An 18,958-nucleotide genomic window follows, 5' to 3' on the forward strand; every position below is an offset into this window, starting at 1 on the left:
TCAGATCGACATCTAAAGGTGCCTATGTGCTGGAGCTCTGACCACGCCTACGGTCCGCATCATCCTCTTGCATGATGGCAGTAACCTCCTTATATAGCCGAAACCTATGTAATTCGAACCAGCCCCGTTCGAATTAGTATTTGAAACAAATTGTGAGTAATTCGAACCAGCTAGATTCGAATTACTTGGGGAAGCGTTCACGTGTGTAATTCGAACCAAGGCAGTTCGAATTATGCTCCTTGGTAGTTTGAATTATGTAGGTTCGAATTAGGTTAATCAGGTGTTCCTTTATAATTCGAGTTATCTTGGTTCGAATTACATAGTAACGTGCTTTGGCTGATTCGTGAAGCTATTTTCAGTTTGGCTTATTCATGTAATTTGTTTCCTCTATTGGCTTAATTGTGTTTTTTGCCCAAAAAATTATGTCATTTAAATTATAACTCGTTGGTATTTATTATTTTTAGTTATTAATTAATTATTAATATTTAATAATAAGAGATAAAAACATATAATTAAATTATTAAATTAAAAAAATAAATGAAAAAATTGAGTTAATAATTAAATAATAATAAAAAATAATAAATTTCGATCTAATATTTTTTTACGAATTTTTTTTTATATTAGAGTGGTAATGGTAGTTTTTTAAAATGGGGATTGTTGGGGTGTTATTTTTAAATGTAGAACTATTTAATTAGAAGAGTAGAAATCGAACTGTCTAATTTATAGAGGTACAAAAATTAAACCGTTCGATTTGTGAAATATATAGAAACCAGACTGTCCGATTTATGTTAAAAAAATTAAAAAAATTAAGATATAGAAATTGGACCATTTAATTTGTGTATCTTTTATAATTTTAAAAAATACTAAAAATTATCATATTAAAGTATATCATTATTTTTACTTTTATACCAAAAAAAGTTTTTTTACACATACATCCAAGAGTTGTTGATATTAAAGTTATTGTCAGCCAGCTGATGATAGATCACTTCAATAGTTCAATAACTTCAATCATAATTCTCTATTACATTTATCGAGAGATGATTTTTTTTAAGATAAATGTTATTTTACTAATATAAAACAAAAATATTTTCATAAAAAAGTACAAAAAAATTAAGTATTTTCATTTATTATCAACTGTGACTAAAAGATTAAGAGCTTAGAAAAGAGTAAAGTAAGAGTAAAGAAAATTAGCAGCATCTATCAGGTATGGCTCACGAGTTCACGCACTAAATTGCTGGCTTCTTTCACTATCTCTGGTGCCAAGCTTATTACCTTCTTAAAAACACACTAATTCCTCGCTTTCCAAGTGCTCCAACACAGCGCCGTTATGAGGAGGGTCTTTTATCTACCGTCGAATTGAGTCACTGTCCAGGATAAGACTCGTTGCCACCAATTGAAAAATGTCTCTTCTTCTCTCATCCATAGGTCAGGGATTATTAAGTTTAGACTCCATATTATTGAAGACAAGGGACATTGGAACAAAGCATGATAAATTGATTCAGCTTTCAACATGCATCTTGAACAAATGGCAAAAGTGGATGCGAACCGACTGTGAATTTGTTGTAACACCGAAAACTTTTCATAAAGATTTTTCTATAAAAAAATCTTAATTTTGAGGTAATTTCAATTTTCAAATACTATTGCGGACTCTGTTATTACGTATGTTCTTAGAACTTCAATAAAATAAGAAAATAAAAAAATCCATAAGCAATTTTAAGTATTTATATTTGTTCCTTTAAAAACTTAATTATATGATTATTTTATATTTGTTATTTTTTTTTAATTGGATGTAGTTAGTGCGTATCTTTAGAATACATGTTAAAATTCTCTGTCTTTTTGTTTGTTGCGGCGTCTTTGATTTTGGAATAAAAAATGATATATTTTTTGTTTTTCCAAAAAACATTCTTTTCATTTTTATCTCTTTCATTTTGTCTGTATTTTTGTCAAGAAACGATTACCCGCGACCATTTTCTTTTGAAAATCTGAGCCAAGAAAATTGTTAATTGTTCACTGCAGCCGGTTAATTTTTTTTACAAAATTGAGATGAGTAATATATTTTAATATTATAATTTTAATATATTTTAAAATTATAAAAAATTAAAATTAAAGAATTTAATTTTTATATTTTAAATTTTTTAAAATAAAAATTAGGGTCTGATTTTAAAATTAAAAAAGTTTGATTTTTATATCTAATATCCCAAAAATCAAAAGATTTAATTTCTGCATTTTAAGTTTTTTTTTTATGAATAGAGGGATTAAAGATATACATTTTAAATTAAAAAGTATCGTATTTGAAATTAATAGTCTAAAAAATTATTATTATCAACCTAATATAAAAAAAAATCGTGTATTCTAGTGAGATGAGAACGAAAAAAATAAAACAAAATATACTAAGAATATTCCGGGCGTCAGTGCTTACGTCTTCAGTGAAGACAGTGATATAGTTCACGTGCTTTTGGGTTTTGAATTTTGACCCCACAGCATGAGGGATTTTCCGAATCTAATTTCTCCTTAAACAGGACAATAATATGATACAGCTCACAAGCCACTACAAAAAAAAAAAGGTTTAAAATGGCATTATTTTATTATTGGTTCAGAATCCCTGTATGTATGTTCACTGTATTGTTTGTGCATTTTGCTAACACATTGGGTCTCCAATCATGTTTTTTATTGGCACTTTAATATTGATTTTTGTGTTCAAAATTTCAGATGCTTTGTATTTAATTTAGCTATTAAATTTAATTTTGTTAAGAAAATTGCTTATCCTGTATCTGATTTCTGTTGCTGTTCTCATTCACTCAGAGAGGAAGAGGGTCTAGGACTGTGGAGTGTGTCATTGCTCATTCTGGCTCTCCTGAACAATGCAATACCTCCAAAATGCAGCACAATTTGAAGTCAATTTCAAGTTAATAGAGTCACCTTAACTTGAGGTTAGTAGGCATTCACTTCACTAGTTATATACAAAAATCCCTAGTATCTAATTCTTCTCATAAGAAATTCACAAAGAACATACTGGTTTTGGTGTCTGGTCCAATAATAAGGAAACAGATTTTTGAGCAATTTTGTCACTAGCACACCATATCAATCCTGTTTTACTACTTCTTTTATTATAATTACATTTAATTACTAGTAAATGAATCGATTTGGAATGACCAAAATACTAAAGATTTGATTTCCTTTTTTTTTGCATTAATTTTTTATAAGAAAAACAAAAAAGCGCATTTGCAAATTCTGTTGCTAATATGAACATTTATGTTGAATGCCTGCCTCTCGGAGGGAGAAAAAAGTGAAAAGTAGTTGAGACTGAAGCATAATGAACATTGATTAGGAAGTTGGTTGTGATTTTGGTTCTTTAAATGCACTAAGTTGCAGCCGTTGTACTAATAACAAAGATAGTGTTCAATTACTCAATTACTTTCCTCCAATCACCAATTCGGTTGACCTTTTCCTTCCACAGTGCTGAAACCATCCAGAACATATCGTGTTTGCTTTCATTGTTGTATTATCATATTTGGGTGTGTTAGTCTCTGTTTTGATTTTTTTATTTAAACTGTTGTAATTTTTGGATTTATAGTATTGTAAATACTAAGTGCTGACTTCATTTCTCTTTTAGAATCGAGAATTTTACAAACAATTAAAAAAAATCTTGGTGGTTAATGTACCAGAAAAGAATAAAGGGGAAATAATGTCCATAACCGCCTTGCATTAGTTGCTGCATGATATTATCAAGTCAAAAGGATCCTTTTACGTCAAAGTAATGAAACAAAAATAATTTATTCTAAGCAATAATAAGAAAACAAGAAAATAAGAAATAAGAAAATATTGAATCTATCTAGGCGCAGTGGTAGACCTTTAATTAATCTAAACGTTTTTTACTTTTATTATATTGATTATCATGTCCAACTTTGTTTGTCTCTCTGTGTTTCACTTGTTCCCAACTCCTAAATATGCCAAGGTCCAAGCCCACTCTTCACAAAAGTGTGAACCACGACCCTCCAATTGCAATAAATGAACATATATAATACCAATTCTTGCTGTAATTTTGTATTCCTGAAATATCCAAATTTTGTCTTTCAAATTGCAATTTTGGGGAAACCATCAGAATGTTCATAGGGGAACCATCAATCAATCAATCAAGCAATGAATTTATTAAGCCATGCCTAGCTTCAATGCATATAGGGGATCAATGTATTATTTCTGAATTCACTTGTACTATAAGCTTGATAACTATATAAATTCAGTTTCTTTATTTAATGAAAACCTGAATGGCCTTCAATCTATAGTGTGTCATGGTATTCTCTATAGCAGTTGATGTTCACTTTGTTTGCATTGAAATTTTTTGAATTTAGGCAAGTTTTGCATGGTGCTGTTGGTGCGATATCTCCACAAGTTTCAAGGTCGTAGTCAGCAATTACCAGGGTCTACTCCGGTATGCTATTGTTATTAGAGTGTTCTCTGGTTACTTCTTACATTGGTTGATAGTTGCTTTCCTCTAACTTGTCATCTGAAAACAGGACATTAAGAGTGAGATTAATCCTGTTTTAAATCCCAGAGCTGCGGGGCCTGAAGGATCACTAATAAGAATGCCTGGTATTACTGATCATGTTCTTTTTCTAATGTAACTAGTTTCTATTATTCCATTGAACTGGTATTTGGTGCCTGTCTTGTATGTTCTTTACAGTTTATTATTATTAACCCTGTCTATTGAGAATATTTTGGTATTTAATGATGAAAGTTTTATGATGTTTTGCACAATTCTCGTGCACAGATTTAGTTAACGGGAGTTTTTCTTAAATAGATATCTTAAATAGCACCATTAGATATCTTAAATAGCACCTTTTTTTTCTTTCTTTTTTCCCCTGAAGTAAGCTTGCAAATTGGGCTTGGGCATAGATGTATTCTCTTTCTATACAACTATACTCACTTGCTATGAAGTTGCTTATTTTAGTATAAGTCCAAAGGTTATGAATGCTCGGTAATATTCATATATTCTTTTGCCTGCTGTGCATTTACATATAATTCATCTAACAGATTGAAGTGGGTGACATATTATGTGAGATAGAGACAGACAAAGCTACCCTTGAAGTTGAAAGTATGGAGGAAGGGTAATAAATATTCTTTTACGGACATGCCTGGTACTAATTAGTTTTCATCAATCAGTAAGATACAGTTCCATAAAAGTGAGTCCTGGGAATTGTCTCTAGTCTCGTTCATTTATGCAATTTGTGGTAGATTACATTACAATCCCTTCCATATGTATATCTTTTTATTTTTATTTTTATTTATTATTATTATTATTATCTGTTTTCTGTTTACAGACCAAACTTTTAGCACAAATTTTACAAACATTTATTTATTTATTTATTTATTCTGATCTATCAAACATGCTTTATTTTTACTCATGCCTATCAACTGGGTTCTAGATACTTGGCTAAGATACTTGCACCAGAAGGTTCAAAAGAAGTGGCAGTTGGACAACCTATTGCAATAACAGTAAGTCTGGAAATTCTTTTTTGTAACTTAAATTCAACATAAAGTATATTTATGTAAGAGTAGGATCTTAACATTTTGTTCTTGTTCCCATGAAAGGGAGCTTCTAACAATATTTTATCTACGTGTTGGTTCGTTTGTCCTTTCTCTTTTTTCATGACATGCACTGGATTATAAAAATACTTAATGGTACTTGGTGTAATGCAAGGTTGAAGATGCAGGTGATATTGAAGTTGTAAAGAATTCTAGTGGTAGCAGATCTGCAAGCAAAAATGAGCAGATCACCAAACATGATACTAAAACTGAGGTGAAACCACAGAAAACTAGTTCAAAAAGAATTAGCCCATCTGCAAAGTTGCTAATTTCGGAATATGGATTGGATGCATCGACAATAAATGCCTCTGGTCCACATGGCACTTTACTGAAAGGGAATGCTCTGTCTGCAATTAAATCAGGAAAATTGACTCCAAAACCTTATTCAGCTAAAGAGAAGGCATCACCATCTCAAAGTCATCAACAATTTGCAGCATCACCAGAGTCAAAGTCTGCTTCTGCCTCAAAACAGTCAGATGCATATGAAGATCTTCCCAATAGTCAAATTCGCAAGGTTGGTCTGATGAATTTTCTGTTAAACAAGAGAAAGGCTCCTCAAATCTTTTTAGAGGCATGTTGTATTTTAGTGAGAAGTATCCTTACTAGGTTATTTGTATAGGAGTTATTACTTTTGATTTCCAATACTAAAATATTATATATTATGTTTAATATTTTATGAGTTACATAATATTTTATTTATGGATTATGATTTTTTATTATTGTAACATTTTAAACAAAATATTGTTTGTTTAACATAGTAAAAAAGATGGTTGAAACTGCATTTTTAAACGATAAAAAATGTCATTGTTAGGATTAAAACGGCAGTTCAAAAATGATATTTTAACCAAGCAAAAGTCACTCTGTAAGGGTAAAAACGGCGGTTCAAAAATGCCATTTTAATCGATTGAAACGCCACTATTAGGGTAAAAACGGCGGTTCAAAAATACCATTTTATCCGATCAAAATGCCACTCTGTGAGGGAAATAATGGCGGTTTAAACCGCCATTTTAACCGAATAAAATGCCACTCTGTGAGGGTAATAACGGCGGTTTAAACTGCCATTTTAATCCACCTTTAAACCGCCGTTTTAACCTGGAAATAACGGCGGTTCAACCGCCGTTTTAACCCAGCAGAAAACCGCCATTTTAACCACAGGAAATTGTGGCGGTTTTCAAAAAACCGCCGTAATAACCAAAATGGCGCTATGAATTATAGCGTTTTTCGAAACCGCCGTACATGGTAATAATGGCGGTTCAAACCGCCGTAATTACCCAAAAAACCGCCGTTTTTACCAGATTTTTTTGTAGTGAGCTATCATGTCCTTTCAGTGTTTGTCTTTGTAGATAATTGCTTTTAGTGTATGTTTCTGAACGCAAGTGTATAATGGTTACAGAATTTGGGATAGTATATAATTAGGTTAAATTTTTTTTATATATAGAAAAAATATTGGTGTTTTTGTTGAAAATGGGTGTATTTAGTGTAATTACAGATGAGTGGATTTTTTAAGTGGAAAGTCAACACGTGGGGGGCGTGTTGCAACACGTGACGACATTCTGGCTAACACGTGGGGGCGTGTTGGACACGTGGCAGCATCTTAGACAACACGTGGGGGCGTATTGCACCACATGGGGCGTGTTGGACAATGTCCACAATACTGTAAAACACTTCAAATATCAATATTCAACTAAAACACAATTTCTCTTTCCATATTAAAAATAATTTCTGATATAATTAATAGAATAATGGAAAAACAATTAAAAAGGATAAAAGTTCACGGAGAAATTAAAGGCTTTAATATATTTACATTTTTACATTTTATCTATAATGCACAGATATTGACACAGACACAGGACATAACACGACACGGAATATGCTGACACGTGAATTTTAAAATTTTACATGATACAGAAATGCGCATATATATAAAATATAAAGTATTTTTTAGATAAATTGTAATGATATTTTGATATTTTATTGATATTAAAATATGAATTAAAATTTTTAATTATTTTTAATGTTTTATTTTAATTATATCAAATATTTAAAATATTTTTTGTTTTAATAAATAATAATATATACTATATCTAAATTTATTTTAAGAATATATGTTAAGAATAAAACTGGATACGCTGACATGTGATGATATTTAGGTGTGTTCAGATGTGTTCATAGAAGAATTTTTTGTTTTTTATTAAAATACGGTTGGACACAGCAGACACATGTATCGAACGAATATTGATGAATGTCGTGTCCAAAATATATCCGACACATAAATATGATAACTCAACGAAGTGCCTATACTTTATAGCATTTTATATATGCTAATATTTAATTTCTACTAATAAACAACTCCACTTTACTAATTGTGTAGAATAAAGAATTGTGACAAATCAATTAAGAAATTGAGAAACCAAAAAACTGAAAAAGTATATTTTGCTTACATAGTAACAGTGCTATATAACGAAGAAAATATTCAAATTGATTTACAAAAAATTTTAGATAAGATATTTTAGTTTTAAATAAATTTATATTTGAAATTAAAAGTCTTTTAAAATTATTCTTTGAGATAAATAAATTTTTTATTATTTTTAATTAAAATTTTAATATACGTATTAGATATATAAGTCTCTAATAAATTTTATTATAAGATAATTAGATTTATTACAAAAAAACGTTAAATATTATCAGATTTAGCGTTGACTTTACTGACAGTTCAGATATCAAATTCGTCAGGTCAAATTATTACTGGTGGATTTTCGTTTTCGACGATAAATTTACCGATAATAATAGAAGGGAAAATGGAAAAAATAGGCGCGGAATTTAATGTGGGATTTACCAAGGATTTTTCTACCGATAAACCCAATTAGTGAAACGCTATGTTTTGGTGACCCGTAATGCGCTACCGTCGGATTTATAAACTTGCCCTAAATTCAAAATGTGGACCTTCTTTCCTCATTTTTGAAACACACACTCTTTCTCTAACCTTCTCCTCTCTCTTTTTCTCTTTTCTCTCTACCTCTGACAGCCCCTCCAACCACTCTCCGTTAGCGTCGGCTACCTACATTCTTTTCCAAAATCTTTGTGGACTCGCCTTGATCCTATTTCATTGCCTAAAATAGAGCTTCTCCCTCTGTCTCCGCCACCGTTAGTTGGTGCCGCTGCTGCTGCTGCACCCTTTCTATTGTTGGAGTTGCGTCTATCTTCCCTCCTCTAGTTAGGTTGCTAATGCATGCGCATCTTTAGTAGTTTTTAGTTGTTATTTCTTTAAATAGTGGTAGTGATTTAGTATTTTTAATAGGAATTTCATACTTTTAATCTATGTTCTTATTTCTTTCCTTAAATTTAAGATAGAGACTTTTTTTTGCTTTAATTGAGACTTTTGGTGCTTTGATCAATGCTCTTTGGAGTTGTTTTGTACTTTGATAAGTGTAGGAAATGAAACAAAAATTAAAAGAACAAAGAAGGAAGGTAAGGACATGCTTTAGAAGAAAGGACACGCTTTGAAAGTCAATGGCACACTTTTTTCAGAAGACCAAAATCAATACTAGAAGCTTTGCCGTCCAATGTAAAAGTGCTGGTGTTCCACGGCAATCGTGCATACACATGTCTCATGCATACGTACAATTGTCTAAATAAGTGAAAACGTGCGTACGCATGCCCCCATGCATACACACAAGTAGTGAGTTTTACAAAGTCATGCGTATGCTTGATCCCGTTTCACGTCCCACACCAGTTTTGTAACGTCCCACGCTAAAGTAAAACAGAAGCACAATTTGGGCCATGAGTTGAATCAATGTTGCAGGCGTTTCGCACCCCTTACTTGGCGTGTCACGGCAAGTAAACAAATTGCCATTTGTTAGGATTTGGTTGAATTAATCACACATTGCTTAGGATAGCAAATGTGTTGAGTTAAGAAATTAACTAAATTAATTAGTGATGACAAACATTATTTTTGGGCAAAATAAATAATCAGTGTTGATCAAATTTTAATGGCATATTACTAATTATTTATTTCATGTTGCAGGCCAAATTCATCCAAGCAGCCCAAAATGGTATAAAGACAATAAAGCAAGGCTGATGGGTAAAGCCCAAACAAAAGCAAAAGTTAGAAGGCAAAGAAATCAGATGGGCCAAACGGGTTACATGAACCAAACCGATCCAAGCCCGATTTGATTTTCAATTCCCACCATATTGCTCCAACCAAAGCAACGTTCTCCTCTCTAATCAAGTCACATCAAGACTTCAGAAAAGTAAGAAAGAGAAAGAGAAGAAAAGCTTCCTCCATAAGCCAGTAACCAAAGAAGCAAGAAAGAGAAAATCTAAGCCTGAAGCACAGAAGCTAAAGCAGAAAATCTAATACAAATCAAGCTTAAGAAAGGTAATCCATCTCATCTTGCATGAATCAGATCTTCATCCTTTATTCCCTACTCTCTGTTCTATCCGAAAATGGCATTCAAAGAAAAAGTTGATCTATGCTCTTCACTGCTACAAATCCACGGTCACAAGAGATTCTTGGGGACCAAGTTGCATATCTATGGTTCAGATTTGGTTGACCATTGGAAAACAATTTTGGTTATTCCTTCATGGCTTTCGATCAAGTTGGAAAAGTCAGAAGGAAAGGTTCTACTTTGATGATTAAGAAGAAAAAGTGAGCTTGTGGGTTGGTGAAGCTCAAGGATCAAGGTGTTGACCTTAGAAGCAGAACCGAGCAACATGCAGGGAGATAAAAGTAGCTTGCTGCTCATTCGGAAAGACAAGGAGAGATAACCAGTGAACTTGAGGTGTTTGTTCTGAGAGAGCTCTTTGAAGAAGTTCAACTAACTGGACAGTGTAACCTAATCAAAGGTGCATTCCGCCAGTATGAAGAACTGAATCAGAGGCTTGCTAATCTGGTTTTTCGCATAGCACAGAGGCTGTTGATAAAGTCAATCTCCTTCATGTTTTACTGCTTGTAATGTATTTTTCTAAGCTTATCTTTCTGTAATTTCTTGAGAGAAAAGGCATTGTGAGAAAGCTTGAGGAAAAGCCAAGAATTGGAAAAGGCTGAGAGATACACTTTAGAAAAAAGCCTAGAGTTATTTTCAGATTTCTTTAGGTTAGCTAAGTGTCTTGTATCTTGTACCTGTTTGGTATCCCTTTCTTAGTTGGGTTAGCACTAAGAGTGAATAGTTGAGTGTTAGCATAGCCAATGTCAAGTTAGGATTAGAACTTGAGTGTGAAATTGGTGTATGTAATACTGTTAACTATAGTGAAATTCTTCCATAGTTGTGGAGGAGACTGGATGTAGGTTGCATAGCACAAAGCAACCGAACCAGGATATATGCTGGTGTTAGCTTTTTCTTCTCTGTCATGTTCTGTTTTCTGATATTCATGAGACAAAAATAATTTGTCTCATAAATTTCCGCTGCTGAGTTCAAACAGAATCAGATTTGTAACTTTGCTTTGAAAGGCTGAAAACAGCAAATCAAAGGAAGGCATAGATTCAACTCCCCCTTCTCTAAGCCTACCACAACCTTCAATTGGTATCAGGAGCTAAGGTCTCAAGAATCAAGCTTAACCGCTTGGAGCAAAGATCCAATGGCGAACAACTTGGGCACAATCACAGTTGCCTACACCCTCACTGAAGGTCAGTCAAACAACCGACCACCTTTCTTCAACGGGAAGAACTATTCCTACTGGAAAGAAAGGATAAGGATCTTCATCCAATCCATTGACTACAACATATGGAAGATCGTTGTGAGCGGTCCAAAGATCCCAACAAAAATAAGTGCTGATGGAGTGGTGACTCCAAAAGAAGAAGCTGAATGGAATGAAGATGATAAGAAGAAGATAGAGCTGAACGCTAAAGCAATCAACCTTCTTCACTATGCTATCAGCTTTGAAGAGTACCGGAAGGTGTCTAGATGCAAGACAGCCAAAGAAATCTGGGAAAAACTCCAGGTTACACATGAAGGCACCAAACAAGTCAAAGAAACGAGGATTGATATGCTGCGAAAAGAGTACGAGATGTTTAGCATGAAGGATGGAGAAAGCATTGATGAAGCATTTGAGAGATTCTCAATCATAATCAACAACCTTGATGCTATGGGTACAAACTATGCAGAACAAACCTTGGTGAGAAAACTCCTTAGAAGCCTCACAAAAGAGTGGGAAAACACTGCCACTGTCCTAACCGAGAGTAACAACATAAGTCCAATAACCTATGATGAGCTGAGAGGAAAACTCCTTGCCTATGAAGCCACACACACAAACACAGACTCAAAGAAAAAGGGAATAGCCCTTAAGTCACAAATAGAACCGAAAGAGAGTGAGTCAAGTGATGGTATTTCAGATGACGAGCTTTTGTTTTTTGCTAGGAGATTTAGAAGGATGTTGAAGAACAAAGGCAAATACAAGGGCTCAAGTTCAAAGGAGCACAAGATAGACTTGAGCAAGGTGACATGTCATCATTGCAAGGAGGCTGGACACTTCAAGTCAAACTGTCCAAAGCTCAAAAAGGAGGACAAAGGAAAAAAGGAAAGGAAGAGAGTACTCATGGCTGCTTGGGAGGATCTTGAGAATGACTCAAATGAAGAAGAAGAATCTGAAGGAGATGACAAGGACTGTTTCATGGCTGGAAACAACAATCTCGATGAGATTTGCCTAGCATCCAAGAACAAAAAGGACATGTGGTACATGGATAGTGGATGTTCAAGGCACATGACTGGAAGGTCAACCTACTTCATCAAACTAAATAAGTATGACGGAGGTTTTGTGACCTTTGGAGATGATGGCAAAGGTAAAATTATTGCAGTTGGAAAAGTAAGTAATGAGCAATCTACTTTCATTGATGATGTGCTTCTAGTTTGTGGTTAAAGCACAATCTGTTGAGTATTAGCCAACTGTGTGATTTAGGATATTTAGTAGTTTTCAAAAGACTTGAATGCTGTGTTGTTAATGAAAAAACAAATGAAGTGATGTTTGTTGCCAAGCGTTTCAATAATATGTATGGACTTACTCTTGATGAACTAAAGGATCAAAATGTAGCTTGTCTTCTTTCTAAAGAATCTGAAAAGTGGTTGTGGCACAAGAGATTGGGCCATGCAAGTATGTTTCAAATAAACAAACTTGTAAAGAAAGAGTTAGTAAGAGGTCTTCCTTTGATTAAGTTTGACAAAGACATCACTTGTGATGCTTGCCAAATAGGAAAATAAACAAAAAGTTCTTTTAAACCAAAGGAAGACATCTCTACTAAAAGACCACTTGAGTTGCTACACATTGATTTATTTGGTCCAACAAGAACTCAAAGCCTAGGTGGTAAACATTATGGTTTAGTAATTGTGGATGACTACACTAGGTTTGGCTGGGTTTTATTTCTTGCACACAAAAATGAAGCCTTTTCGGTCTTTGAACCTTTTTGCAAGAAGATTCAAAATGAAAAGGATTTGAAAATCTCTTCTATAAGAAGCGATCATGGAACTGAATTTGAAAATAATTTGTTTGAATCCTTTTGTGAGGAATTTGGAATATCTCACAACTTCTCTTGTCCAAGAACGCCACAACAAAATGGTGTTGTGGAAAGAAGAAATAGAAGCATACAAGAGATGACAAGAGCCATGCTGTGTGAGAGTAATGTTCCAAAATTCCTTTGGGCTGAAGCGGTTAACACAGCTTGCCACATTTTAAATAGAACAATCATAAGGAAATTTTTAAAGAAAACCCCTTATGAACTTTGGAAAGGATACCCACCAAACTTAGATTACTTGCACATCTTTGGATGCAAATGTTTTGTTCTAAATAACAAAGAAAATTTGGGAAAATTTGATCCAAAGGCTTATGAGTGCTTATTTGTAGGATATTCCACAACTAGTAAAGCATATAGGGTTTATCATCAAGATGCTAGAATTATTGAAGAGTCCATACATGTTACATTCTGTGATACTAACTTGGTGCAAAGCATTTTGGAAGATGGTGATGCAGGAAATCAGGCTCAAATGGAAGATGAAACTGCTCAAAATCATGAAAAGGAAAATTCTGGACAAGCTGAACCAGAAACTGCAAATGCTGAAAAATCAAGAGACAATTCCATTTTGTCTCATGAATCTGAAGGAAACTCTGCAGACAGCTGCTCACAGAATCCCTTGGTGACTGAATCCGCATCCAAGTCCACCAAACTTCGTGAATGGAGATTCTTGAAAAATTATCCTGAGGAATTTGTCATTGGGGACGTCTCTCATGGAGTGCAAACTAGGTCTTCTACTAGAAAGGCAAATGAAAGTTCAAACGTTGCCCTTCTTTCACAAATAGAGCCTCAAAACGTCAAGGAAGCACTAAATGACCCCTCTTGGGTTAAAGCTATGGAGGATGAGCTTCTTGAGTTTGAAAAGAACCAAGTGTGGAGTTTGGTTCTGATGAGCGGATAATTTGTACGCTTTTTGGCATTGTTTTTAGTGTGTTTTTGGTATGATCTAGTTAGTTTTTAGTATATTTTTATTAGTTTTTAGTTAAAATTCACTTTTCTGGACTTTACTATGAGTTTGTGTGTTTTTCTGTGATTTCAGGTATTTTCTGGCTGAAATTGAGGGACCTGAGCAAAAATCTGATTCAGAGACTAAAAAGGACTGCAGATGCTGTTGGATTCTAACCTCCCTGCACTCGAAGTGGATTTTCTGGAGCTACAGAAGCCCAATTGGCGCGCTCTCAACGGCGTTGAAAGTAGACATCCTGGGCTTTCCAGCAATATATGATAGTCCATACTTTGCCCAAGATTTGATGGCCCAAACCGGTGTTCAAAGTCACCCTCAGAAATCCCAGCGTTAAACGCTGGAACTGGCACCAAAATGGGAGTTAAACGCCCAAACTGGCACAAAAGCTGGCGTTTAACTCCAAGAGAAGTCTCTGCACGAAAATGCTTCATTGCTCAGCCCAAGCACACACCAAGTGGGCCCGGAAGTGGATTTTTATGTCATTTACTCATCTCTGTACACCCTAGACTACTAGTTTTCTATAAGTAGGACCTTTGACTATTGTATTGGGATATCTTGGTAGCTATCTTCATTTTTATGCTATCTTAGATCATTGGGAGGCTGGCCATTCGGCCATGCCTAGAATCTTGGTTCTTCTGGTTCCCTCTCTGGGGCCGAGGCCAATGATCACTCTTGTTCTTATGTATTTTCAACGGTGGAGTTTCTACACACCATAGATTAAGGTGTGGAGCTCTGCTGTACCTCGAGTATTAATGCAATTACTATTGTTCTTCCATTCAATTCCGCTTGTTCTTGTTCTAAGATATCACTTGTTCTTCAACTTGATGAATGTGATGATCCGTGACACTCATCATCATTCTCACCTATGAACGTGTGACTGACAACCACCTCCGTTCTACCTTCGATTGGGTGAATATCTCTTGGATTCCTGATTGCACGATGCATGGTTGATCGCCTGACAACCGAGTGCTCGCCTGACAACCGAGCCAACCATTCCGTGAGATCAGAGTCTTCGTGGTATAGGCTAGAACTGATGGCGGCATTCAAGAGAATCCGGAAGGTCTAACCTTGTCTGTGGTATTCTGAGTAGGATTCAATAATTGAATGACTGTGACGTGCTTCAAACTCCTAGCAGGCGGGGCGTTAGTGACAGACGCAAAAGAATCGCTGGATTCTATTCTGGCCTGACCGAGAACCGATAGATGATTAGCCATGCTGTGACAGAGCATAGGAACATTTTCACTGAGAGGATGGGAGGTAGCCACTGACAACGGTGAAACCCTACATAAGCTTGCCATGGAAAGGAGTAAGAAGGATTGGATGAAGACAATAGGAAAGCAGAGAGACGGAAGGGAAGGCATCTTCATGCGCTTATCTGAAGTTCCTACCAATGAATTACATAAGTATCTCTATCTTTATCTTTTATGTTTTTATGCGTTCATCACCATATCCATTTGAGTTTGCCTGACTAAGATTTACAAGATGACCATAGCTTGCTTCATACTAACAATCTCCGTGGGATCGACCCTTACTCGCGTAAGGTTTATTACTTGGACGACCCAGTGCACTTGCTGGTTAGTTGTGCGAAGTTGTGTAATGCCATGGTATTGAACACCAAGTTTTTGGGGTTCGTGACCAAGGATTATGAGAGTTGTGAAAAGTATTGTTCACAATTTCGCGCACCAAGTTTTTGGCGCCGTTGCCGGGGATTGTTCAATTTGGACAACTGACGGTTCATCTTGTTGCTTAGATTAGGTATTTATTTTTTTCGAAATTCTTGAAGAAGAATTCTAGAGTTTCATGATGATTTGTTGAAGTCTGGCTGGCTGAGAAGCCATGTCTAATCTCATTGGACCGAGGTTTCAACTTATCATCACAAGAGCTTGTTGATTTTTATCAATCTTGCTTTTGGAGCAGTGGTCTGCTAAGGCTTGGCTGGCCATTGGCCATGTCTAGTGTTTTGGACCGAAGCTTTCTTTGAAAGCTTGGCTGGCTGTGAAGCCATGTCTAATTCCTGGACCGGAGTCTTAGACTAACATTGCACTGATTCCTGGAATTCTCATTAAGAACTTTGATATCTTTTTCCACTTAATTTTCGAAAAAGCAAAAAAAAAAATTACAAAATCATAAAAACAAAAAAATATTCTATGTTTCTTGTTGAGACACTAGTCTCATTTTAAGTTTGGTGTCAATTGCATGCATTCATTCATGTGTCTTAAGGATCTTCAAGTTGTTCTTGATGATTTTCGTGCTCTGATCTTTAAATTCAATTGACTTGAGTGTTTTGTGTGTCTCATATGCATTCTCATTTTGTTAGTGTCAGTGGTATACAAACTGCTAAGTTTGGTGTCTTACATGCATTGTTATTTGATTCTTGTTGCATTTTAATTTATCCTTATTATTAAAAATCCAAAAATATTTTTGATTTGTGTCTTTTCAAGTCAATAATACAGAGAATTGAAGATTCAGAACATTCAGCAGAGGAATTACACAGAAAAAGCTGGGCGTTCAAAACGCCCAGTGAAGAAGGACAGACTGGCGTTTAAACGCCAGCCAGGGTACCTGGTTGGGCGTTTAACGCCCAAAAGGGTATAGTTTTGGGCGTTAAACGCCAGAATGTGCACCATTCTGGGCGTTTAACGCCAGGATGGCACAAGGGGGAAGATTTTGTTTTCAAATCAGATTTTTTTTCAAGTTTTCAAAGTTTTTCAAAATCAAATCTTTTTTCAATTCAATTTTTCAATCAAATCTTTTTCAAAATCAATTTCTTTCCATTTTCAAAGATACTTACTATCAATTAATGATTTGATTCAACATTTCAAGTATGTTGCCTTTTCTGTTGAGAAAGGTTTAATGTTTGAATCATATCTTTTCTTGTTAGTCAAGTTTTTAATTTTCAAAATCAAATCTTTTTAAAATGTTTTTCAAATCATATCTTCTCAATCACATTTTTTTAAAACCAATCATATCTTCTTAACCACATCTTTTTCAAAATAGTTTTCAATCAAATCTTTTTGATTTCTAATTTCAAAATCTTTTTCAAAAATCACTTGATTTCTTTTCCACCCTTGATTTTCGAAAATCAATTAAGGTTTTTCAAAATGTTTTCAAAATATTTCACTTAATTTTCGAAAATCACTTCCCTCCTTCTCACATCCTTCTATTTATGGATTAACACTATCCCTTAATGCAAAATTCGAACTCCATCTTCTTTGATAAGTTCGAATTTTCTACTTCTGTCTTCTACTTTTCTTTTCCTCTGACACTTCAAGGAATCTCTATACTGTGACATAGAGGATTCCACATTTCTTGTTCTCTTCTCTTTCTTATGAGCAGGAGCAAAGACAAAAACATTCTTGTTGAGGCTGATCCTGAACCTGAAAGGACCTTGAAGAGAAAGCTAAGAGAAGCCAAAGCACAACTCTCTTTAAAGGACCTGACCGAATTCTTCAAAGAAGAAGAACATATGGCAGCCGAAAACAACAATGCCAACAATGCAAGGAAGGTGCTGGGTGACTTCACTGCACCTACTCCCGACTTCTATGGGAGAAGCATCTCTATCCCTGCCATTGGAGCAAACAACTTTGAGCTTAAGCATCAATTAGTTTCTCTAATGCAACAGAATTGGAAGTTCCATGGACTTCCATTGGAAGATCCTCATCAGTTCTTAGCTGAATTCTTGCAAATATGTGACACTGTCAAGACTAATGGGGTTGACCCTGAGGTCTACAGACTTATGCTATTCCCTTTTGCTGTAAGAGACAGAGCTAGAACATGGTTGGACTATCAACCTAAAGAAAGCCTGGACTCTTGGGAAAAGCTAGTCAATGCCTTCTTGGCAAAGTTCTTTCCACCTCAAAAATTGAGTAAGCTTAGAATGGAAGTCCAAACCTTCAGACAGAAGGAAGGATAATCCCTCTATGAAGCTTGGGAAAGATACAAACAATTAATCAGAAAGTGTCCTTCTGATATGCTTTATGAATGGAGCATCATAGGTATTTTCTATGATGGTCTCTCTGAACTGTCCAAGATGTCTTTGGATAGCTCTGCTGGAGGATCTCTTCACTTGAAGAAGACGCCTACAGAAGCTCAAGAGCTGATTGAAATGGTTGCAAATAACCAATTCATGTACACTTCTGAAAGAAATCCTGTGAACAATGGGACTAGTCAGAAGAAAGGAGTTCTTGAGATTGACACTCTGAATGCCATATTGGCTCAGAACAAAATATTGACTCAACAAGTCAATATGATTTCTCAAAGTCTGTCTGGAATGCAAAATGCACCAAGCAGTACTAAAGAAGCTTCATCTGAGGAAGAAGCCTATGATCCTGAGAACCCTTCAATGGAAGAGGTGAATTACATGGGAGAACCCTATGGAAACACCTATAATCCTTCATGGAGAAATCATCCAAATTTTTCATGGAAGGATCAACAGAGACCCCAACAAGGTTTCAACAATAATAATGGTGGAAGAAACAGGTTTAGCAATAGCAAGCCTTTTCCATCATCTTCTCAGCAACAGACAGAGAGTTCTAAGCAGAATACCTCTGACTTAGCAACCATGGTCTCTGATCTAATCAAAACCACTCAAAGTTTCATGACTGAAACAAGGTCCTCCATCAGAAATTTGGAAGGACAAGTGGGTCAGCTGAGCAAGAAAATTACTGAACTCCCTCCTAGTACTCTCCCAAGCAATACTGAAGAAAATCCAAAAGGAGAGTGCAAGGCCATCAACATGGCCAAATTTTGGGAAGGAGAAGAGGCAGTGAACGCCACTGAGGAAGGCCTCACTGGACGTCCACTGGCCTCCAATGAGTTCCCCAATGGGGAACCATGGGAATCTGAGGCCTAAACTGAGACCATAGAGATTCCATTGGACTTACCTCTGCCATTCATGAGCTCTGATGAGT

At 35.1% G+C, this 18,958-nt stretch overlaps 1 protein-coding gene and 1 non-coding gene across 9 annotated transcripts; one reads left to right on the forward strand and one right to left on the reverse strand.

Moving 5' to 3' along the window:
- Nucleotides 1–2,465: 2,465 nt before the first annotated feature.
- LOC112797627 (dihydrolipoyllysine-residue acetyltransferase component 1 of pyruvate dehydrogenase complex, mitochondrial) lies at nt 2,466–6,302 on the forward strand. Of its 8 annotated transcripts, none has more exons than XR_011881488.1 (7): nt 2,466–2,564; nt 2,803–2,930; nt 4,350–4,429; nt 4,515–4,590; nt 5,032–5,180; nt 5,424–5,493; nt 5,699–6,302. XR_011881488.1 is itself a non-coding variant. In XM_072236151.1 (7 exons), the coding sequence occupies exons 5-7, from the start codon at nt 5,095–5,097 to the stop codon at nt 6,200–6,202; spliced, it is 585 nt and encodes a 194-aa protein (XP_072092252.1). In that variant the 5' UTR covers nt 2,466–2,564; nt 2,803–2,930; nt 4,350–4,429; nt 4,515–4,590; nt 5,032–5,094; the 3' UTR covers nt 6,203–6,302. The 8 variants fall into 8 exon arrangements, 4 of the variants coding, with proteins under 4 accessions (XP_072092252.1, XP_072092253.1, XP_025696447.1 ...); XM_072236151.1 differs by having other exon boundaries at nt 5,032–5,105; XR_011881489.1 differs by having other exon boundaries at nt 2,543–2,608.
- Nucleotides 6,303–17,916: 11,614 nt separating this feature from the next.
- LOC112798686 (small nucleolar RNA R71) lies at nt 17,917–18,024 on the reverse strand. Its single transcript, XR_003200285.1, has one exon. It is a non-coding gene; the product is annotated as a small nucleolar RNA R71 (small nucleolar RNA).
- Nucleotides 18,025–18,958: the final 934 nt, after the last annotated feature.

The sequence above is a fragment of the Arachis hypogaea genome, chromosome 4 (assembly GCF_003086295.3).
Source record: "Arachis hypogaea cultivar Tifrunner chromosome 4, arahy.Tifrunner.gnm2.J5K5, whole genome shotgun sequence".
Taxonomy (NCBI): Eukaryota; Viridiplantae; Streptophyta; class Magnoliopsida; order Fabales; family Fabaceae; genus Arachis; species Arachis hypogaea.

Excerpts from the sequence above, each read along its gene's own strand:
- LOC112797627 (XM_072236151.1), top strand. Across the intron at positions 5,494-5,698 it reads GACAACCTATTGCAATAACA|GTTGAAGATGCAGGTGATAT; the intron begins GTAAGTCTGGAA and ends GTGTAATGCAAG.